Here is a 23,546-nt window from a genome sequence, read left to right as displayed (position 1 = left end):
ATACCACCCAACTTTACAATGTTTCAAACTCTTATCAGATAAATGCTTAAACTCACACCTGCCAACACCCAGCACAGTAATAGAGAGGAAACATTTTTTTTCTCTTCAGCACTATGACCAAAGAAATTCATAACGTCAAACCTATTCACATATTTTCTGTTACAAACTCAAATTCTCAATGTTTTATAGTGTTTTTATGTCATAAACCAGGGGTGCCAACACTATTTCAGCATGTGAGCTTCTAAAAGCAGAGCTGGAGAACGAATACTTTGTTTACAAAAAAAAATCTTTATCTGCAAAATACTTCTGTGTTGACTCGCTATTTGCCAGACTGAAATAAAAATGTAACTTTTTACACAGGTTGAATAATCTGCTGTTTTATTAGAAAACAATATAAGGACAAAATAAGCAAAACAGTTCAAACAATAAGACTTTTTGAGGGAGGAAAACAAAAAAAGTAACAATTACAACAATAGAAAACTCCAAGAGCATGATGCCAGCGAAAACATCACCTTTTTTTTTATTTGTTTAGCAGTCAGAGAAGCTAAATACACACTGTAAAAGATTTTCAGTGCTAATCAAATAGTAGTTTGTGCTCAATATAGTCCTTAAATTTCCAAACTGTAAGTTTGTATATTAAAAAATTTACTTTAACAAGGGATTACATTTGTATAAAAACATTTTGTTTTTCATCGTTCCTGTCCTTACGCTGATTTTACAGACAAAAAAATGATAACAAAGCTCAACACTAACCCCCAAAAGCCTTTTATCTCACGCAACCATTAAATAAGATATTCAGAGCAAAGAAACAAAAAAAGCTCCGCATCACGTCCATAATTACAGGTAAAAAGCTAATTGAACAGAGACATCAAAAAGATACGACTTGATCTTTCCAAATTGACACAACATAAAAAAAATATTCTGTTTCTCTCACTTTTTTTTTTTTTCTTACATAACATAAAGGGTGTTTTGCTTGAGAGCGTCTCATTATAGTTGGACCTGACTTCCAGGGAAATAAAATAAAAAGTGTACGAACCACTAAAGGGATATGCAGCCTAGACTGGTTTGGGTTTGGAGGACAGGAATGCAACAGAAAGCTGGATTCACTCCAAACAAGCTTTAAGCTGCCGGCTTTTGCCTCAGGCAGCCTAAGCCGACTGCAGCTGCTGTTCCATGACATCCCTAAAGCTGGAATAAAAGCGGTTTGTGGCGTTAACTGGAAGGCTAGGACAGTTGACCTCGCACTAATGTGCTGTTCTGCATGTGCATCGTCTCAAGACGCAAAGAACATCATCTTCTCTCTACTTCTATGTACAACTTATATACAATTACTCTATCTGTATTCAATGCAAGAGAGTCTGCATATTTCTGCCTTTGTGTTTAAAAAGGACTTTTTTTGAGACGTTACTCCTTCTAAAAATCAGACAACTCCCAGTCCTCTGATATTTAACAACATATGATTGCATTTTCTGCAAATATGGTATTTATTTGTCTGTGTGTCGTGCTGCTCAATCCCATAATCCGAGCACAGCAGGCCAGCTAAGTTAGATAACTAGAGGGCTGTAATAAACTTCAGCATCAGATGATGAAGTCAAATTTCAGGCAAACTGCTGCGTCATTTTCCTATGCTGCTCCATGGTACAGTGCTGCCTTTCTACGGTGTTTGAGGTAGATAAAAAGACACTACTCAGCACTGCACAGTTCTAAAAGCTGATCTGCCTCCTCTGCTGTGGAATACTAAAAGGAAAGTGTAGCAGTAATTCAGCCACTCATTAGTGAGAGCTCATAATGATTGCATTACTTCATCTTAAAACGAACCTACTTTGCTTATATTAAGCAGCGGTTAGCTAATGGTCCCTTTCCCGCTTTTTTTTTTTTTTTTTTTGGAGCCGTCAGGATTGTTCCACTGTAGCAGTCTGTGGGTTTTTCTGGAAAAGATTAAGTTAAATTTTGATCTAGCTTGTCCGAATATGGCTGATGAATGAGTGTCAGTTTGAAGGAAGGCTGTCAGTACCACCAGAAGGCCAGACGGTGGAGTCAAAGCACTGTAACAATTTGAGATAGGGTTGAATTTAAAAAGTGTGTTGTGATCCCACGTTTCACTCAGTGTATGTCCAACAATGACCAGCTGTTTCAATATTCCATGAGAACATTAGTCTTTGCATGAAGGCAAAGTTACAGAGGTGGTTGTTGCACCGGGTGCCTTCAGGAAGCGGCAATGGTGGTGCCTCCGCTGAGGCGCAGCAGGATCTGCTGGCAGTCCTGCACCGACCGGCGATCCCCGACTCGCTCCAGCGTCCGTTTGGCCTCGGCCAGCAGGCGGGCTCGGTGGCCGGGGGGGGTTAGCAGAGGCATGGGCAGGTGGCGGCAGGCGAGGAGAATGGCGTGAGCTCTCTCCCTCTCACCCACAACGCACTCGCCATCTATTACAGGTGACAACAAGAATTTCAATAAATGACCACAAATTTAAATGTTTGCACTTCTTGTGTCCCAACACAAACCAGAGGAAAGCTGAGGCAGAAATAAAATGATAAATGTGTTTTAAATATAAAAAAAAAAAAAAATTAAATTATAAAAATTCAAAAGTACAAAACATCCCCAACGGATGATGATGCCACAGCTAGGGATGTTCAGGTTAATATGCACCATTAGTTCTCACATGAAGCGATGAACATGCATGGTTTTTAGCAACCTTTAAACAGGATAAAACTCTGTTTTTTGTTCTGTCAAAGCTTCTAACTGTGATTTAAACTCCATAATTTCCTCCCCAACCTGTTAGCTGTTTATTTTGTCTTAATGATGCATTGATTTCCTGCAACCTAACAAATCGAAATGAGATTATCCTGAAATTAAATCAAGCATGCATCTTTTTCCTTCAATTTTACAATTTTAACACTGCTTTGCGTTTAAACTTTTTTTTTGTTAAACATCACCTGACATGTTTTCAAATGACAAACAGCAAAAAAAAAAAAAACAAACAAAAAATCCCAGAGGAGTTACTAAAAGCGGCAGTCAGAGCCACAGCCCTGAGGATTCGACTGAGGTGTGGGCTTGTAGTTGATATCTAAATAAGTAGTTACCGGCTGAGTAGGAGCTGTGCGTCCTGCGCCGCAGGTTGTGCTCCAGCAGCTGGTGGGTCCTTGTTGGACTGGCTCCAGCTATCAGCCTCACTGTGGTCTCATGGAGGAAAACCTGGGAAGAACAGAATCAAAGAGAGAGAAAGATCCACCTGGAGTGTGAGTTTTATTATTTCTTATTGGGGAGATGAAATAGATCAGAACCTGTGCACACAGAGAAGCTTTTATTGATCTGTAGTGAATTAAATTTGAACTAAGAAGCAGAAACTGAGCTTCTGTGGAATCATGAACAGAGATTAATCTTTTGCATAAATCTCTGCTGTGATAACTTGTTAATTTTCAGCAAATGTCATTAACCTACTTCTTAATTCTGTCAAATCTCTCCTTCAGGAAGGAATGAGCTGATGGCGCTTAATCTAAGCCCTGTGTACCTTGTGTTGTGCCTGTCTGTAGCACTGTGTGAGCCTCCTGAGGGCGCTCAGGTCCCTCTGGAAACCGGCCAGCTGGGACCCGGGAGCTGGAACCGGTTCTCCGTTACTGCTGCCTCCTCGTTGCCACAAACTGGTCCTTAATGTCAGCAGCAGATCACAAAGAAGTAGCTCCACCCCCTTAGGATCATTTAAGAACAACCACAAATAAAGAAATCATTAACATTTTATAATGACATTGATCAGAAAGTTGGGAAAAGAGACGAGAGGCAGATCTGAGCAGCCATACTCTGACCCCATCACCTGCCACCAACCCAGCATGCACGGCAGAAATCAAGCAGCGGCTGTGTTACTGATTCTCAGAGCGACGGACTGTTTTAGGTGTTGAGGTGTGTAGCGGGTGCGTGCAGACCGGAGAGGCCTCTGTACTGCACTGCAGAGACATTGCACTCAGATTCAGGATCATGCAATGCAACTACAATGCACCACAGCCACCTCCTTCCACCCACACTGCGCCCACACACGACCCCACGCCAGCCTGTCCTTGCCAACACCCAGCATGCAGCGTGTTTGTGTCGGTGCATTAGGAGAGGGTATAATCAGAAACGAGGCGTGAATGTAAAGAAGAGGAAAGGAGATCAACTCTAACCCTTGTAACCACAGAGGAAGCTTAAACCTCAGGCGGCAGAGGAAAAAAGGAGAGTTTCTGTCCACAGTACCTTGTTGAGCCAGTTCCCAGGCTGGGCGAGCGGCACAGAGATGCTGGAGCGCAGGTAGCTGCTGGCTCTGTCGCAGTGAGAGAGGCAGGCCACCACCCCGTCTCCTTTCAGAGGAGACAGGCTCATCTGAACCACCTTACAGAGCAGGAGCACAGCTTTGGGCAGAGGGTGGCTGAAACAGGAGATGAACACATTCCATGCTTAACTTTAACTTAGTTGTTTGGCAGCTTTTGATGTTTAAAGAACTGCTTTGCTTCAACTGCTACCTAATTAAAGCTTCCCCAATGAGAGAGAAAACCCACATAGATCCATTCAAGCTAGATTACAGTCAATGACAAACTGTCTTATTTATTAACATGCAGGAACATAGTGATAAAAAACAGCTGCATCTCTGTTGTTTTCAGATGTTTATTAGGTCTGCACAGATTATTCTTTAAACTGAGGAGTTAAAATTTAGGTCTTTATAAAAAACAACAAGAGTTTTTCTTTTAAAGGAGACTATCATCTATGGCAGGTGTCTGTCTGCAACCTTTACAATCCAAAGAGAATCTTTTTACTCCTGTTAATAAAATCAGCTCATGACCAATCTGTATTATATCCACCTAAAGTTGCTTATATTTTTGAAGATTATGTGTTTCATTCAAAACAGAGAAATATACATTTCTGTTAAAATTTGTCTTTTTTTATGTAAAAAAAAAAAAACAAAACCAAGAAAAGACACATTTTAAAGGGGTTGCTAATCTCTTTGGAAAATTATAATTATAAACCAACACTTAAAAAGATAGAAAAATATGTTTGTTCAAATTAGTTATTTTGTGAGTTAAGAGAAATTAAACAAGCTTTGACTTCGGCTCGGCTGAAGGAACTATTTTATTAGAAAAAGATAACTTTTATTTAAAACATTCCACAGTAGGTTGCTAATGTTTTTTTTTATATATTAAAAGATCCCCCACTTTAAAAATATATATATTTCTGTAATAATTGATCACAGTTTTTTGAGTTCAGTGCAGTTAGTCAGTGAAGAAAATACTAAAACATGCTTTTATTAGTATATCTGTTATTAAAATAATATTCAGCTCTTAAGCATTTTTAGCCCAAGTGATGAAAAGCCACTGTTGAGTATCTAAAACGCCACAGACTGCAGATCTCTGGTCTATAGAAACACATCAGCTGTTTATTCAGCCTGTTGCTTTTCAACCTAGAACATTTTAACAGATATAGGAAGGGTTGAAAAACATTTATTTCCATTTGGAAACAGACATCAGGGTCATCATCTGTGAATTTTTCATCTGTGGACGTTTGACGTAAAAAAACGTCTTTGTGAAACAAACATCTTTGTGAATAACCAATGCTAACAGCACGCTAGCTGCTGTATGACAGATTAGATCCGAATGCTAACAATAAATCACAGATTTTCTTCACAAATCAAAGATCAGACACCACTGTTTAGAGAAATGAAAGAAAAAAAATATTCCCTTATACAGTAAATGTGGTTCTCATAAAATGTTTGTAATGATTAAAAGAAAATGAAAGGAATGAGATTTACGGTCATTTCTGGAGGGTTATCTCTTTGAAAAGATTTCTAATGAGGTTGAGAATCATCAGCAAGTATATCCGATCTATAGATTCACTTACTCCAGAATGAGCAGAGCCCTCGGCATTCGCTCTGCTTCTGCCAGAAGAGACTTCACTGCGACATCATCACCCTGCAGCCAATGAACTGCGGCTTTAAGGACCAGAGCCCACCAGCGACTCACCGGGTCGCCCACTGCTTATACAGAAACAAAAGGAGGTATATATTAAGAAGGGGTGATTCTGTGCTTCTGTTTGCAGAGTTGCTTTGCAGGTCATTCAAACCTGAAACCAAGGTGAGGGTGGGAGGAGTCGTGAACGGGGTTGGAGGGGAAGGAGAGTCCTCGGTGCAGGAGTTCAGCAGCTCTAGAAACTCCAGAGCGTTGGAGAATTCCCTGGAAAAGCATTCAAGACATTAGCCAACATAACGACAGTGTAGAGCTCCCTGAAAGAGCGCCCTCCTTACCCCAGGTTGTTCTTGCAGCTGCCTCCATCCGACTCGCTCTGCGGCTGGATGAGGGTGTGAACGGCTCGTTCCAAAAGCTTCCTGCAGAAACAGCGGTGCAGCTGGGCGATGGGGTCGGCTACAGGAAACAGGAAAACATCAGTGAGAAGAATGTGACGGCAAACGGGCGAGTTGGAGAAGACGCATCGAAAGAGAGAGAAACACACCTGGGTCCCTCTGAGAAGTAAACACTTCATCGCTGCTGTCCGACTTCACAGACCAATCACAGCTCAGGAAAAACTGACGGCCCAGAGGGGTGAAGAGCCAGCGCAGGCAGTCAGGGATCTGCTTGCTCTCTGACTGGTTGGCCACGCTCTCTGCACATCCCAGAAGGTATCCCTGGGAGACAGAAGATAGGAAGCAAAGAAAATAACCCCCCTGCCTGCGTTTGGTCTCATTATAACAGCAGGGGAAATAAAGGCGACACATACAGACAGAAAGGTGAGGTGGTGGCCCAGGACGGTGCGCAGGGCTGTCGCTGCGGTGACATAAATCTGAGCGAACTGAGTTGGGGCCATCTTGCCTTGGGCGCTCTCGCTGAGGTTGACAGCACTCAGAGACAGAGACAAAGCCCACAGGCTGCTGCGCTGAGGCAACTTTCCTATAAAGACAAGAAGAAAACCTATAATAATCCCCTCTGGGTAAACCGACATCAGCCAGATTTGATTCTGTGCTTCACTTTGTTCCCCGACCTGTTAGCTGCAGCTGGCTCAGCTGATGATAAACCAACGCTGCATCTCTTGCGCTCGTCTTTGCCTCTTCTCCCTCGTACTTCCCCCCGACCTGGTGGACCAGCCAGCCAAAGGGCACCGGACGATGCAGACAGTAGCGGATGAGGTTCCAGGAGAGGGAGCAAACCAGGTCCAGACCGCTGGAGGGGAGAGCCCTCGTCAAGACAGAAAGGCAAGTCTCTAAGCTGGCCATGGCGGCTGTGTAATCCCCCTGCAGGAGAAAACGAGCGGAATGAGGGAGATGCTCAGTATCCAGTGCAGAAGATAAAAGCGGAAGGTGTCACGACTCATACATAAAAAAAAAAAAAAAGGATTTGAACAAATGCTAAAAATATAAATAGGGGAGCAGGGAGGCTCAGTCGACACATCAAAGCAGAAAGAGACTGAAGCATTCCTTAGTAGGTGGAATTAATTTAACCAAAAATAAATAAATAAAGAGCTCTGCAGCTTTATGCTGGGATTTTTCAACTAAAGAAATGTAAAATATTAGTTTTTTCTTTACTGAAATAAATCCGGACCATGGAACTACTTCATTGGTCACCTAATCATTGAAATATTTACTCTACAGTATATCTGCAGCCGTCCTGTGAAGGTCTCTGAGGTTAGTTATTGAACAATCAGCATCTTAAAGAGCAAGAAACGCACTAGACGGGTTAAAAGCTGAGTAACAACATAAAAAGTTGCTTGATCGTCTCATTTGTACTCCTCAGATGACTGTAAGCTCTTTTGACCCAAATGAAACCATCCCTGAAGCTACATCTGTGGCACAGCAGACATGCTCTGATTGTTTAAAATGAAAAACAAACACTGCCCATCATCTGCAGCCATCACTCGCTCTAAATCACACCATCTTTTTTATCATCTTAAAAATAAATTTCTCAGAATCTTATTCAGCTCCTCCTTCAGATGGCAGCTTTTCTCCACTCACCCTGTTCAGATGTAGGTCTGCTTGTTTGCGATGTCTCCAGAAGGACACAGATTTGGGCGAGTGAAGGGGTGTGACCGGCTCCCAGAGGTACAGCACCCTAACACAGCCCCACAGTGCCCCCACGCCGCTCAGGACCCACACGATCACCCACGGCAGAAGACAGCGCAGCCAAGAAGCTGAAAAAAGAAAAACAATGAGACAATCTCTTTCTGTAGTGATCTAAATGAGAGAAAAAAAAAGTTTTTTCCCCTCCTAAAGTCACGATGAGCGGCTGCTCCTCACCAAAGTCCCGTGTGTGGGTTGGAAACCACACAAGGGTTCTGGATGGGATGTGGGCGGCCGTCAGGCCGGGGTTCCCCGGGGTCTCTGATCCCAGCAATGAGGGCAGCGGGTTTAGAGACAGGCAGAAGAAGGTAAGGGCACACAGAAGCAGCCGTGAACGATCCATCACTCCCACCGTGGAGGGAGAATCTGGCTCGCTCTTCACCTGGGACACAAATAGAGACAGAAATTGTTCTTAGACTGAAGGAATCAGCTGGATTTGATGAACAATTACACCAATGTTCATATTTTTACAAAACAATTATGAGACCACAGCAATGATGTAAAACTGAATCATTTTTAAGGATTTCAGTCTTTTTAGTGACAGTTCTGATGCACTTGAACTACCCAATCTTACAGCAAAACCATAGAAGGTATCTGAAAGAAATCCTTCAGTATGAGTGCTAGAGGGGAGCCAAACTGCAGCACCTCCTGCTTTACCCTCTATATCTAATATCAAATGTAAAGCGAGAAAGACTGAAAAAATTTAAATCCAATCACGTTTCCAACTCTGGTTTATAAAGCTGCTTTACCTGATGGTGATCCAGTAAGGGGCTGCCTGGCTCCGAGTCGACACAGTACGGAGAGAACTGGTGTGGGGATCCAGAGCCGGAATCTGAGGCCGGAGGGGACATCATCACGGCCTCCTGTTTGAGCTCAACGTCTTCCGACAGGATCACAGGCTCTAGGACAGAGAACAGTGCTTCTCAACATGCTAGAAATTCTAAAATTGATCACTGCACAAACAGAACTCTCTAAAAGCGGTACGTCCTGTAGAGTCAACATGCCTGTGTAAGTTCTCAGTCCTCTGGATCATGGAAACCACAAAATAGACTAAAATCGGAGGCAATCTGACTTTTGCTCAGTTTTTCTGAAAATGTATCCACACCTTTCAAGAGGCCTTTTCCGATCTTGTCATTCACTCTAGAGCAACCTGCATTTTCTGCACTCATGGAATGTGCTTTGCAGGATGGGCCCACAGTTGCTTAGAAACATCAGAGCTTAAACTACGGGATGCTCTAGTGTGAGCCGTCACAATGATAGATGTCAGAGCTTTTTCTGAAAAACTGAGCAAAAGTCCGGTTACCTCCGATTTAAGCCTGTATTGTGGATGGGGGAGTTTTTAGTCTAGCCAACAGGTGGCGATACAGTGCAGACAAACATCTTTTTAAAAGAAGGTAAGAAGATTCGAATGGTGTCAAAATCATGCTGCTCCAGTTTTTTCTTCTTGTAGCAGTGGTTTGACTTGGAAGTTTTCTTTTTGATGTGTGTCTTTGGCGCCACCTTTTGGTTTATCGGTGCAACCCCCTGTGGAGGGAGTGTCCAGGTCCAGGCCTGAGAGGCTGGTGCCCAGCATATTTGACATGTTTTTTTGTTATGACACACCATCTACATGCAAAGTTTTCACCATCTAGAGAGCCACTCCATCTCCCTTTCTTGGTAAATTTTAGCGCAAGTGTCTAATGATAAACTTAAACTGGCTGCCAGTTTAAAATTAATTCATAGGAAGCAAAACAGCTTTAAGAAACCTATGGAAAGATAACTGTTCTCTGGAGGCCTTAAAGCTGCTTATATAAAGATGGGGAGTTATGGTCGCTTAGTATCCAACATGTTAAAAAAGTCAAAAAGGATAAGAACAAAATTTTAAATCCAGCTTGAATACAATTTATCAAATGCTGCTTTCGCCGTATACAGGAAGGCTGACAGGAAAAAAAATCAGCACTTTTATGGAAAACATTGGATATGGAAATCTTTGCAACTTTCCAAAACCTCCTGAGTGTCCGTTCTTAAGGGAGACACATGGGGAATCGCTGCTTACTGTGAGAGGTGCTAGCTTGGCTAATGATGCTAGGCTAACAAGCTGAGAATAGCTTCAAACTCCAACTTCTGTTGAATTTGTTTTAAAATAGTTCAACTGTGTTATACAGGAATTTAATTAAGACAGTCCTCTGCCTGGTGGTACAGTTATAATCTTCATTCTATATGTGGCAAAGATTTGGAAATGGAATGAGAGCGGATTCCATCAGCTAAGAACGAAGTGTAATTTTTTGATAAGGCTGGAGCCATGGGTGTCTGCTCATCTGCTAACATGTATGATGTAAAATAAGATGATGTGGCAGACTGAAGAGGTATAAAATGGAATTTTAACTGTTAGTCTGAGCCACTTCCTGAGAGGTGAGCCTGAGAGGTGAGCAGCTGCCTTCTGTTACTAAGCAATTTCTGATCCGAGTAAGATTACAATTTCTATCAGAATCTGTTGTCATGTCTCCTTGTTATTTAATACATATAAGTATGAAATGTTATTTAAAGAGTTTGTCCTGAGTGATCTCTTTTCAGGGAAATAAACTAGAGAGATAGAGCATCAAGGTGCATACACAGATTCTATCTTTACCATAATATAATAATTTCAACAAGGTGTCAAAATGGGAAAAGATATAAAAGATGCAGGAAACAGGCCAATGAGGCCTGGAACTGGACACCACTAGTCCACATATGGACCAAATGTGGTTTAAGTCATGGTTCCGAGTGTGTTTGGCCATCTGCTTGACTGCAAAGATAATGTGATGTCATCGGTATCTCTTCTCACACATAAACCCTGATTATTCTGACCAGCCAGGTATTTGTTTAAAATTTTATCATTCATGTGATGAGTGTTGGACTTCTGAGCTCTTCCTTTGTGCTTATTCATGTATGATAGTGCAATCAATTTAAAGCTGCCTACCAGGCAAAAAGGCAGCGATAGTGGGACCAGCATCACATAAGCTTCACTTTCAACCAGATGGACAAACACACTCGGTAACATAAATGAAGCCTCACTGTTTTTCTGGTTGGCCATCTTGAGGGCGAGGTTCTCTTGTCGTAGTTTGTGGTTAACCTGCTGCAGGTATTTTATGTAGTCGATAGCTTTCCTCAGCACTCCTGACTTGTGCATCTGTAAAAATAAACACAGAACAAGTTGACTGTTAAACTAAAGCCTGATTTATTACCGTTTCAGAGAGTCTGTTTTATTTTCTCACCTTTGCGTCGTTACCCATGACCAGGTCTCTGAGCTCTATGATCTTATCGTTGATGGAGGACCTGTATCTCTTCTCGATGATGTTGTGGGTCGTCCTCCTTTCGCCCTCCTTTACCACAACACCTTGCCCAGCTACTCCTGCTGGCACCTGGCTCTGCTCCATGCTCGGTCTGGGGGTGTTGTTGCAGGGGGCGGGGCCTGACTGGAGTTGTTTGATGGGGAGCTTCTCTCCACCTCCCATCATAACAGGAACTGTGGTCAAGATGTTGCTGCCCATCAAGGTCTGGAAACACAAAACATGTGTAAGGTAGGAACCATCCTCACCGATTACGAGCCGACTGTAACAATTTTACCAACTCAGCCTACAGGGACTTGTAACGCTGTGTTCTGGATGGGTGTGGTCAGGGTGGTGATCCCTGTGGGGCTCTGCATAGTGGACAACACCTGCGTCCCGTCTGCTTTGAGTGTTGTTAGAACTAGTGAGTCCGTCTTAAGAATCTGAGGCTGCTGGACCAGAACCTAAAAGGATCAGAACGAGAGAAGTTTGTGAGGATATAATATTAGCTTCTACTTTTAAGCATTAGTCGTACATTTCTACCTAAACCCTGATAAATTAGAGTTATATTTTAACTAAATAAATTAAGTATCGAGACGGCAAGGGAGGAAGGTTAAATCTATAGTTTGAAAGAATGAAGGAAGGAACAATTGTCAGATAGAAGGGATGATAGATGGAGAAAAGGAAAGAGATGAATGAAAAGGAAAAAAGAACAATATAGGGAAGGAAAGTTGGTTGAAGGATGGAAGGTAGGAAAGACGGATAGATGGAAGGAACAAATAAACAAGGAAGGAAAGGAAGGATCGATAGAAGACAGAAAAGAAAGTTGGATGAATGAACACCTGAAAGAAGGAGGGAGGAAATAAATAAATAAATCCATCTGATAAATACTTAAATGAGGTTAAATGTTTACTGTAGGAACTCTGTGTGTAAATAGGTCTGAGTGTGACGCCATCTTAGCGCTCCCTCACCGGTACTTGCTGCACCTGCTGCTGCACGGTGTGGACTGCAGTGGGCGCCGTAGAGAGAGTCTGGATAGTCTGGCCCGTTGGGGTCAGAACACGCTGATGCTGAATGGTGACTGGCTGCAGTTGTTGTGATGTCATGATGCTCTGCATCTGTGGCTGTAGGACTAAAAGGAACCAGGGAAGGAATGTGTTTAACTTACAGCAGGCTGAGAGGAAGCTATGACGGCGTGTTTAGCTCCTCTGTCCTACTCGGTGCTCACCTTGGAATCCAGGAGCAGGACTATGATGGCAGATGACAGGGTTCTGGATGAAACGGGACTGCCCCCCGTTGGAGGCAATCATCACGGTTTGTGGTGCTTGGGTCTGGATGGGCAGGGGCGTCTGGGAGTGGGTCTGAACCAAAGTGTGGACCGGGAAGTTTTGGGTCTGCATAGGAACCCCGTGGGTGTGCATCTGCAGTCACAGAAAATATAAAAATATCTGTCAAACTTGCTGTTCTTCCTCAGAGGACAGAAATGGGCTGACAGCTTGCAAAGAGCTTCACTGCTAACAGCTGTAAATATAATCAATACCTGGATGGCCTGCTGTGCAGTCTGCTGAGGCTGAGGCTGGATGGGCTGGACCACCTGCGGGCGTGGCTGAAGCAGAGGTGGGCTGCGGGTCAACTGCTGCTGCTGGACAGAGGGGGTGGTGGTGGGGGAGGGGGTCTGTGCAGGGGTGAGGGGAGGCGTGAGAGGCACAGACTGATGGGGGAGCGTCTGTGTTGAGGTGAGGCTTGTGGTGGTAGTCTGGAAAGCAGCAGTGTTTGGGGTCTGACTCGCCAGCTGCTGGGTGGAGCCGGCGACACTGCTCTGTATGGAGGGAGCCGTGCTCATCTGGTCCTCAAACATGTCCTGGAAGTCCCCCACTTGGTTGCTGACAAACTGTAGCATCTCTGTAGAGAAACAAACAGGGAATAGTTCAGAATAAGCAACAAGAAGCTAAGGATAAATCCCTCATATTGAAATTTAAATTCATCCAGTGCCAACAGAAGTCATGAAACAATAAGGTGCGGTAAAGTTGCAAGTTTTATTAAGATCTTTACATCTTGCAAACAGATAAGACAAAAGTGACCTTGAATCTGCAGGGACCTTTTAACAGATGCTGCTACTGTTCGGCTCATAAATCAATAGAAAGTATCCTTTAACCAGATAGCCTTGAAAGCAGTCAGTTAATCTAGATGGCCCTCACAGACGGCTGATAGATGCCATTGTGTAACTTAGGATACATGTTAGCTGGTTGTGGGCACATGCCAACAAAAATTCTCCAACCTAAAAATAAAAAAACATCCATCGTAATCAGTGAGATACCAACAAATCTGACATTCTTCTTTAAAAAAAAAGAATGAAAATCATAAAAAAAAAAAATTCTATGAAATATGTTTATTAAAAAAAGCATTTTAAATCTACATTTTGTTTTAATTTATGGCTATGTGTGACTCCCTGCTGTAAATGCAGCAAATTTCTGTTAGCTAATTTGAATCAATTTGAGTGTATGATCTGGTTAAACTGTAAAGTGCCTTGAGATGACTTGTGTTGTGAATTGGCGCTATATAAATAAACTGAATTTAATTGAATTAATCTTCAAAAAGAAAAAGACAAGAAAACGTGAAAAAAAAAAAAGAAAAAAGGAAATCTGTACATTTATCTCTATAACTAATTAAAACTTCTCATTAGTAAAGTAAGCATTAAACTGATATTTGGAGTTAAAATGAAAAGTGAGAGTGAACAGGGGTTGGAGATTTTTGTGTCATCATGCTTGATCTCCAGGATGGTAAGCATGTGGATAAACTGGCAAACAGGCGCAAACGTGCAGCAAATGAAACGAGCTGCAAAAGTGTGTGCGATGAAAATTCAAAAGCAGGCAAGCACAAAAAAATTTAAAAAATCTGCAAACAAAAAAAATGGTGCAATAATGAAAATAGTAAAAAAAAGCAGAAACCTCACTCTAGAAATCAACCCCAAAAAACAAAGTGCTCCAATCCACTAGAGGGAGAGGAACAAAGAATGAACCATATTGAACCAGAGTGTTAGAAATGAATGAAGGATAACAAACCTCTCCTTTCTTCCTCCAACTATCTTTGAATAAAATTAGCTCCTGTGTTAAAACGACTCTGTTTATAAGGAGGATCTGGTCTGATAGGGTTCTGTCTTTATTTGATTCCCTCTAATGGTCTGGAACACTTCTGTTTTTTTGGAGCGAGTTTTGCTGCTGTTTTTACTGCTTGCATCATTTTCTTTCTGTGATTGCAGCATTTTTCTGTTGCATTTGTTTTTTTTGTTTGTTTGTTTAGAGTCACATGTTTTGCAGCTCAATTTGTTTGCACCTGCTGGCATTCAAGTCCATCTTAACTAACAGTACCATGTTGGTAGGGGGGTGGTCTAAGAAGACTGGCACCCTGTATCAAGATGACTTCTACTCCTCAAGCAAAATGGATTTAAAAGAAAGGGATTTAACAGACATCAAATAATTCCTCATGAAATCAATAGAACAATGTTATGAGGGTTGTGAGAAAACCAAAAAATCTGCAAACGATTAGAGAAAAATCAAGGAGGGGCAATCAGAAACCCATTTTTCTCCAGGGCAGAACCAGAACCCTCCTGAAACACTAAACAAAATAAAAAAGCTAAACTATGAAGAGTGGAGACCGGAAATCTGGGCCAAATTAATGGACCAGAAAGATGGACCTGTTGTTTGTTCAGTAGTTGGTTATAGACATGTTGGAGTTGAAGGGGGATTGAAATCCAAAATATATTGTCATCATTTAGAATGGAGGTCTTCAACAGGGGGTCCACAGAGGTACTGCATGGGGGTCGCAAAAGTTTTGGCTGATTAGACTTTTTTTTTTATATTTCCCCCTGCAATTTTTTCCACTAATTGAAATGTCTTTAAATCCACATTAACATGAATTCAACAGACTGTAGTAAACAGATAAATGGAGGCAGAAGATGTCTTTCAGTCATCAATGCTTACATTCAGCGACACACAGGAGCTCTTTCAAACTGGGCACCGTTTCATTCACAACACCTGTCCCATCAACCAGGAATCCGAATAAGAAATACTTTAATAATCCTAGGGCGAAATTACTTTCGTTACATTACTCCATCTGTGTTAGAGTGACTATAGGACCAGTTTGATAAAACACAATTTCATACAATATGTATGTAATTAGGGGTCACCTAATTATATACACTTCTCAAAAAAATGAAAGGAACACTTTGAAAAAACATCAGATCTCAATGGGGCAAAAAAAAAAATCATGCTGTTTATTTATACTGATATGGACTGGGTGATGTGTTAGGAACAAAAGGATACCACATCATTTGATGGAAATGAAAATTATCAACCTATAGTGGGCTGAATTCAAAGACACCCCAAAAAATTACAGTGAAAAAATGATGCGGCAGGCTAGTCCATTTTGCTGAAATTTCATAGCAGAAACTCAAAATGGTATTCAGTAATTGTTTGGCCCCCACGTGCCTGTATGCATGCCTGACAATATCGGGGCATGCTCCTAATGAGACAACGGATGGCGTCCTGGGGTATCTCCTTCCAGATCTGGACCAAGGGCATCACTGAGCTCCTGGACAGTCTGAGGTGCAACCTTGCGGCGTTGGATGGATCGAAACATAATGTCCCAGAGGTGTTCTATTGGATTTAGGTCAGGCGAGCGTGGGGGCCGATCAATGGTATCAATTCCTTCATCCTCCAGGAACTGCCTGCATACTGTCGCCACATGAGGCTGGGCATTGTCGTGCACCAGGAGGAACCCAGGACCCACTGCACCAGCATAGGGACTGACAATGGGTGCAAGGATTTCATCCCGAAACCTAATGGCAGTCAGGGTGCCATTGTCTAGCCTGTATAGGTCTGTTTGTCCCTCCATGGATATGCCTCCCCAGACCATCACTGACCCACCACCAAACCGGTCATGCTTCTCCAGACCCTTTCATGTCTGTCACATGTGCTCACAGTGAACCTGCTCTCATCTGTGAAAAGCACAGGGCACCAGTGGCGGATTTGCCAATTCTGGTGTTCTGTGGCAAATGCCAATCGAGCTCCACGGTGCCGGGCAGTGAGCACCACTAGAGAATGTCAGGCCCTCAGGCCACCCTTGTGAAGTCTGTTCGTGATTGTTTGGTCAAAGACATTCACACCAGTGGCCTGCTGATGGGTTGTAGACCTTCTACAGTCCTGTCCAGCTCTCCTGGAGTAACTGCCTGTCTCCTGGAATCTCCTCCATGCTCTTGAGATTGTGCTGGGAGACACAGCAAACCTTCTGGCAATGGCACGTATTGATGCGCCATCCTGAAGGAGTTGGACTGCCTGTGGGACCTCTGTAGGGTCCAGGTAGCGCCTTATGCTAACTGTAGTGACAGTGACCCCAGCTAAATGCAAAACCGGTGAAAAAGAGTCAGAAAAGATGAGGAGGGGAAAAAGTTTCATACAATAGATATAATTAGGGGGTCCCTGCTCCAACTCGCCATCAGTTCCTTAGCCTGGAAAACGTTGAAGACCCCTGATTTAAAAGAAATGTTCAGTAAGAAGTGGTACAAGAAAACAAAAAAAAGTTTAAATATTTCAAGAAGGCCTTGATTTTTAAGCAAAGCAAAGCTCCATGCATGCATCGACATACTCCTCTAAATGGCAGCTCAGTAGGCCTTCAATATAAAATAATAATAACTACAGAAGCCTGTTTCATTTGACTTAAACTCACCTAAGCTCCTATCCTTTCCTCAACAGATGATTCATGTCAAATGAATACACTCCACCTCTGTCTAACTGGGTGGGAGATAAATCTAACAGCTGATCCAGAAACCGAAAGACTGATTGGGGGAGGCCTGCAGAGATTATTACAAAGTAAGCCTTATTGGTCCCCGTTTTTTTTTTTTCTTTAAACATTACTTTGTATGTTTTAGGTTATGATTCTTACTTTAGCAAATAACTAAGAAGAAGAAGGTAATCATTTAACATATTACTGTATAACTGAAAAAATTATGAGGAAGACTAAATTTTGCTTTTACTTCCTGATAAAATCAAATTTTAGATTTATTACCACTTAAGATTGCCTGAGAGAGAAATACAACTGGCTGCACATGTATTCCCTTTAACATCTGGCATTTACTACTCCTTCTTTAAAGCTAGTAGAAGTAAGTTTGTTATTGCGACAGGCCTTTATAGACCTTCTAGACTTTGTCCAGCAGCCCGTCAGAGTTCATGTGAAGATTCCCTGACTGAAGGCTGATGGAAAAGATGTCAGGGTCACCAGCAGCTGCTGACCTTGAACATAATCCAGCAGAACTCTGGACTGTTATTGCTTTACGTTGTCTTACAACAACCAAGCTCTTTATTCTGCAGGGTTTTTTTTTTTCTAGCTTTGCCAATGTATGACATAATAATGAAAATAAACACAGATGTTTTAAGACTGATTCTGTAAAAACGTGAGTTTCTTTTTCCCATATTTATTTAAGGGTGAAACTTCTCAGGGAAGAAGTACATATTTTAGATTCTATTTGAAGAAACACAGAAGTTTTAAATACAGGATGCTTGGAGGTGTGTCAGTAGTAATACGGCAGGCATCCTGTTTCAGGCAAGACTTGACCTCCAATTTAGCTGCGTATCTGGAAATGAAAAGAATATAATAAACCAATAGCGCCGATTATCTTTATGTGCCATCTATCCATTGTTACACAACTTCAAAGCCAACCGTCCTCATCATGTCATAAAACTGAAGATTTAACATCGAGTTACTAGGATGCAGAGCGTGGCAAAACTCCCTAGGTTATGAAAACATTACCAGGTAAAGATTGTAATATAAAAACATAATGAAGAAATAAAATAATACAAATGTAGGAAACTAACCCATAAATCATTCAGAATATAAATGTATTAATGTCTTATATTTATGATGAATATATATTCACAGTTATGAACAGATTTCGTCTCACTCTTCAGTTTTCTGTCACAGTGAAATAAGCTCCGCTCTCTATCTTCTAGAGCTTGAACATCTTTTTCATCAAGATCTAGATCAGATGTGAGCATCAAAGCAGCGAGAGTAAAATATATTTTTTGCAGGCAGAGTAGAAGCCCTGTCAGATAAATTCATATATACCGCTAAAGGTAGCCAGGTGATCGGGATGCAGCGCAAATTCAAACGGAAATCTCTTCCTCTCTTTATCTTGCAGCTTTAACTTGGATCAAACATGAAAACGTTTAACTTACTTCGGTCAGATTTAAAGCTACGGCCAATTTAGACAATTAGGAAGGTACCAGTGGAGATTCTGGCCCCGGTATTTACCCCCTCTCTATTTCTACTGCATCTATCAGGGTGAAAACAAATTATCCGGGTGGAAATTTCCATTAAATGAAGGCATCTGGTAGGAAGTGATTAGTTTTAACTCCTGAAGGGCTCATATATTCTATCTATCTTTACTATAACATGCATTTAATAACTGATTTCTGCTTAAAGACAACTCAAACAACAAGATCTGACATAACGGAAAGAAGCACCTGAAATGACTCGGTTTTAGAGTGGGAAGTGGAAACTCGTACAATAACAACATACCAGATAAAAACTAAAGGCTGAGAGGGAAAAAGCTGTAGCGTTGCATTGGATTCAGTGACTCCAGGGGGCGCTGTTTAGCTACGCTTTTCTCAGATCTAATTGCTCTGAAGCAGCATAACTTCCCAGCAGTCATGAGATGCCCTTATTTAGCTTCAATATCACGGCGAATCCGTGGTTTTTATGGCTGCAGGTGTTTCCAAACAGCAAAAAGTAAAATTCTTGTAAATAAAAGAAAAACTGTAGTAGCCTTCATTCAGCAAGCTGGCAGGCAGTGCACAGACAGAGGTGGGTAACACCTCTGTCTTGAAACCCAAAATACAGGAGAAAGCAAAGGAATATGATTAGTTATGAAACCGGAGGAAGTTTTATATTTTTATAACAGTCCGTTTTATAACAGTGCAGCAAGAATGACGACTTTACTGGGAGGAACTGAAATTGTATCTCAAAGAAAAAATGGGACACAGCTCAAATTATGTTTTCTTACTTGTTGAAAGAGGTTGCAGGCGGCTGTATTTAGCAGAGTCTCATTTCAGGTATGATCAGTCAGTGAAACGATGACTGATTGGTGCAACAGCAACAAGAGTTGGACAAGCAGCTGTCCCTTCATCACACAGGTGTGATGGGAAATGAAGGCTCAATGTTGACATACATCCACGATGACAACGTAGATCAAGTGATATCTTCCGCTTTAAACCCAGAGCTAGAAAAAACATCTTTAGAAAGTGTACTTCTGAATGGAAAACGGTCCATTAAAGGGACAGAAGAACCGGGGGGAACCTGGGACCGCCAAAAGAAAGAAAGCTGCATCATCAAGAATCTTACAGGAAATATGGATTCTGCCCTGTGGGAAGAGGCTTCACAGCATCCGCTGCAGGTCCAGCAAGTTCTGCAACAGCTTTTTCCCTGCTGCCATCAGACTATTGAACTGTTAACTCTAAACTGGACACACATCACAGTCGAAACATTATTTTGCACCACCAACGTGGCTGAAACTTTTATAATCCTTTTAAATAGGACTAAATGTTCTACTGCATTTTGCACCATATTTATTTTGCACTGCACTGAACCTTTCCACATTAATGCCCTTTTGCACCATTTTTTTTTAAAACTGGTTTTCCTTTTTTCCTACGTTTTACATAATGATCACTACTGCACTTTATAATGGTAATGTTCATTTTACTGTTATTTAATTTTGTATACACTCGTGTATACAAAATGACATCAAAATTTGTCTAAGTCTCTAAGAAATGTGGATTCATCACCAAGTACCAACCCCGCTGTGCATCATATGTTGAGACATGCTCTCTAATGAGGCGATGACGCCTTCAAAACTGCTTCACCAATTGGAGAGCAGGAACCCTCTGCTACAGATCAGTCCATGAAAATATTGTCTGAAATTAAACCAATCCATAGTGCACGGAAATTTGAGAAAGTTTTAACCATTAGAAGAAGAGGGTCACTGGCTTTACAAGCACAATTTTAAGACAATCTTTCAATAATAAGGGTTTATACAATTCATTTCAGTCAAATATAGAGTCCATCTAACTAACACATGGCTTGTTTGTTCTTTTTTACTTTAATTATTGGTGTTAGATTATATGTTGTTTTAAATAACACAAAGCAACAACAAAAAATTATCAAGCAGTAGCTCAGCTCTGATGCAGGTAGCTTCAAAAGGACAAAGTTCATCCGGGACTAGATGAGTTGAAGGACACCAGCAGAGCTGCAGCTTTATCTACAGGCTTAGATGGTGAAGGAGGGACCATTCAGGTCTTGCTCCTTGGTTTTTACCTTCATTATATTCTTTTGACATGGCACTAATCATTTATAGAGAAAAATAAAGGCGCACCCTGCAGCAGCTCAGTCGATTACTTAGAAAAAAAGGGTGCAATCAAAAGCAAATAACTTTGCTGAATAGAGCTTATTAAGAAGGAATGTGACAATCATAACACCATCATTGAAAAATGATCACAATCATGCCAAATGTATTCATTCAGGAGTGTATACCAGTGCACCCTCCCAGTACAGCTACTGAAGCAGATTCCAGGGACGGTTATAACCAGCAGCAGCTTAGTGGAATAAAAAAAGCAGATACAAGGCCAATCAAGATAAAATTATAGATTCAAATATGCAAACGGCTCAGTAACAAACTCAGCAGCTACCATCTAATACACTGTAATGAATGTATGGAACCTTCATGTAGCCCCACTGATCCACCTCCGCAGGGGAGGGCATGACATGACAATGCAGCTCCTAGACCGCAAAGTTTCGGATGAGTTGACAATAACTTGGGAAGCATAAATCATTCTAACAGAGAACAGATTCCTGAGGAAAACGTGTTATGTAAGCTGAGCTGCAGTAGCTCAGCAAATGATGATAATGAGCTCTCCAAATTCCTTTAAATTACTGCTGGAAAAGATTTCCTATCCTTTCTGCAACCAGGTTAGGTTTATACCAGATGACCAGGTCTCAGGATAAGAAAAGTCAAATCTGTTGGGTATGAGTGAGAAGCTGCAGTTCGCCTGTCGATCCATCATCAGTCACTCCTCTCTCACGCCATCTGTACATTCCTCTCATCTGACAGCACTGTTTTATTGAAAAGTTGGGAAGATGAATATGTATTTTTTGGGCCACTTGCATCATGTAGAAAAATCCTTTCTATTTAGGATAGATAAGGATTAAATACATTTTTACATAAAGAGACACAGATTAATATTTGGTGAAGAACTTTGGAATAAGACACATCAGCTGTCGGCAAAACTTCCCCCCAAACAAAACAAAAAGGATTCAAATTCCCAAAACTATTTTTTTTTTTTTTCATTTTAATAACATAGAGTTCAAGTCATTCTTTGGTGGTTTTCTATTTTACTTATTGCTTTAGACTGGTTGCTCACAAGGATATGAACAAACATTTATCATTGGAATCTCTCTTTTATTTGTCATCAAATTTAGTGAAATCATGCCATTAGAGGGATTATGGAAACCCAAGTATAGAACAAGCTGTGTCCAAACAAAGCCACACCAGACTCTGTCCATCGGTTTGTGCATTCTGGTGGGAAAACTGTTGACTCTGCACTGACTGGCTTCCCATCAGACCTTTTACTCTTTGCCAAATTTGCTCAGTGGGTTCAAGCTTACAGAGTTCAGCGCTTCATCTTGAAAAGTGAAAGAGGGGCATAGGAGGTAATAATAAATAAAAATAAATAAATAAAAGCAACAGCAACCAAGGAAATGTTACATTTCAGCCATTTCAGTGGCATGGAAAGCAGTGAGGTTACCCCAAATGTTGACTTTACTCTTTGTTTACTTTTTGTGTCTTTTGTTTGTTTTTTTTTTTGTTTTTTGAGGGGGGTCCTAAAACAATTTAACTATTACTCATAATTTAGATTTTTTTTCAATTAAGACATAAAAAGAGAAAAGCCTGCAATGTTTAAAACATATCCATGATGGTTGATGATTACAGGAAGCATAATAAATACTTCCAGGCAAAAATAAATCACCTGGTTGTCATAATATTGTTGACATTTAGTGGTAATCTGTTGTTTAAAAAGAAAAGAAAAACAAAAACTTAACACCCGATTAGCAAATGATTCCCTCAGTAAACAGCCGCTGTCATGTATCAGCAGGGAGACTCTGTGGAAACAACAGTGAACAGTGCCAACAGCAGCAGGTTCACTCACCGTCAATATCTCCTAAGGTGAATTCGTCCCCTAACTCCGCTAACGTCGGGTCCATATTCTCCATGGAGGAGATGAACTCTCCGGTATCCATCCTGTCAGATGCTAGCAGCCCCGGTTATCACCGGAGCCTCGGAGGAGGGAACAAACAAGGTCGATGGCCTCCCCCCCTGGGCGTCTCACAGCGCTTCCAGCCCTCCTACCTGATCCAAAAACGTGTCCTGAATCAATAACACCCCCCTTACAACACTGGTGCCCGAAGGCAGGCAGAGTTTATCACCAATATACTCATCTACTGCGATTTAGTTCCAAGGCGACGCCATCTTGTTTTACGCTAATTACGTCATTTGCAAACATACTCTGTGGCCCAGAGCGACATCTGATTGGTTGAAGCTCAGCCGTTGTTGTCATGAGACCAGCCGACCTAAGCCAATGAGAAGCTCGTATTTACCGTGGTGTGATAGTACGTCAAGCATCAGAAGCTTGTGTGTAATTTGAATAAACCGCGCCCCCTATCTTCATTTATAGAAACCCACTTCATGAGTCAGACCCACCGTCCTGAATGTGAATAAATAACGTTTATAATGTTTGGCTCATCTGGTGTTGTGAGGGTTTTATCAGTACTTATCATCCCATGTTTACTAACATTTAAGATGGAACAGAATATCCTTTAACCCAAATAAAATCAGGTGGGCCAGCAGCAAACTGCAAATAAAAGCATGCAGGAACAAAAGTAAACATGAAAAGTGTAAACAAAATAAGAGACTAAACAAGGGAAATAAAAAAAGGCTACTTCAACACTGACAAACTAATTATAAGATCTGATTCACTATTTAAATTGCAAAAAAAACATAAAAAAGTAGATGGTTGTTTGCAAATTCTGGTATTTTAAAAACTAGAAATAAATTAGTACAAATGAATAATAACTAAAAAATAAATTATATC

The 23,546-nt window shown here is 41.4% G+C and overlaps 1 protein-coding gene across 1 annotated transcript; it reads right to left on the bottom strand.

Annotated features, from left to right (window-relative positions):
- Positions 1–361: 361 nt before the first annotated feature.
- On the bottom strand, positions 362–22,944 carry srebf2 (sterol regulatory element binding transcription factor 2). Its single transcript, XM_015380872.1, has 20 exons — positions 22,605–22,944; positions 12,893–13,254; positions 12,581–12,773; positions 12,324–12,484; positions 11,664–11,816; positions 11,299–11,580; positions 11,099–11,213; positions 8,815–8,966; positions 8,243–8,447; positions 7,961–8,136; positions 6,994–7,243; positions 6,733–6,902; positions 6,469–6,640; positions 6,263–6,380; positions 6,082–6,191; positions 5,860–5,992; positions 4,225–4,396; positions 3,509–3,685; positions 3,081–3,192; positions 362–2,423 (listed from the first exon to the last, which is right to left on the bottom strand). Exons 1-20 carry the CDS (start codon positions 22,693–22,695, stop codon positions 2,206–2,208), a joined length of 3,522 nt encoding a protein of 1,173 aa, XP_015236358.1. The 5' UTR covers positions 22,696–22,944; the 3' UTR covers positions 362–2,205.
- Between the last annotated feature and the right edge of the window lie 602 nt (positions 22,945–23,546).

Source organism: Cyprinodon variegatus, unplaced genomic scaffold (assembly GCF_000732505.1).
Source record: "Cyprinodon variegatus isolate N-32 unplaced genomic scaffold, C_variegatus-1.0 Scaffold11, whole genome shotgun sequence".
In the NCBI taxonomy this organism is placed as follows: Eukaryota; Metazoa; Chordata; class Actinopteri; order Cyprinodontiformes; family Cyprinodontidae; genus Cyprinodon; species Cyprinodon variegatus.
The sequence above is the reverse complement of the archived record's forward strand: the minus strand, read 5'-3'. Positions and strand labels throughout refer to the sequence as shown.

Coding starts and splice junctions, on each gene's coding strand:
- srebf2 (XM_015380872.1), bottom strand. CDS start 22,695: ATGGATACCGGAGAGTTCATCTCCTCCATGGAGAATATGGACCCGACG. Junction 12,485..12,580: donor TCCTGCTCCTGGATTCCAAG/GTGAGCACCGAG, acceptor GGTTCCTTTTAG/TCCTACAGCCACAGATGCAG. Junction 3,686..4,224: donor CTGGGAACTGGCTCAACAAG/GTACTGTGGACA, acceptor AATGATCCTAAG/GGGGTGGAGCTACTTCTTTG.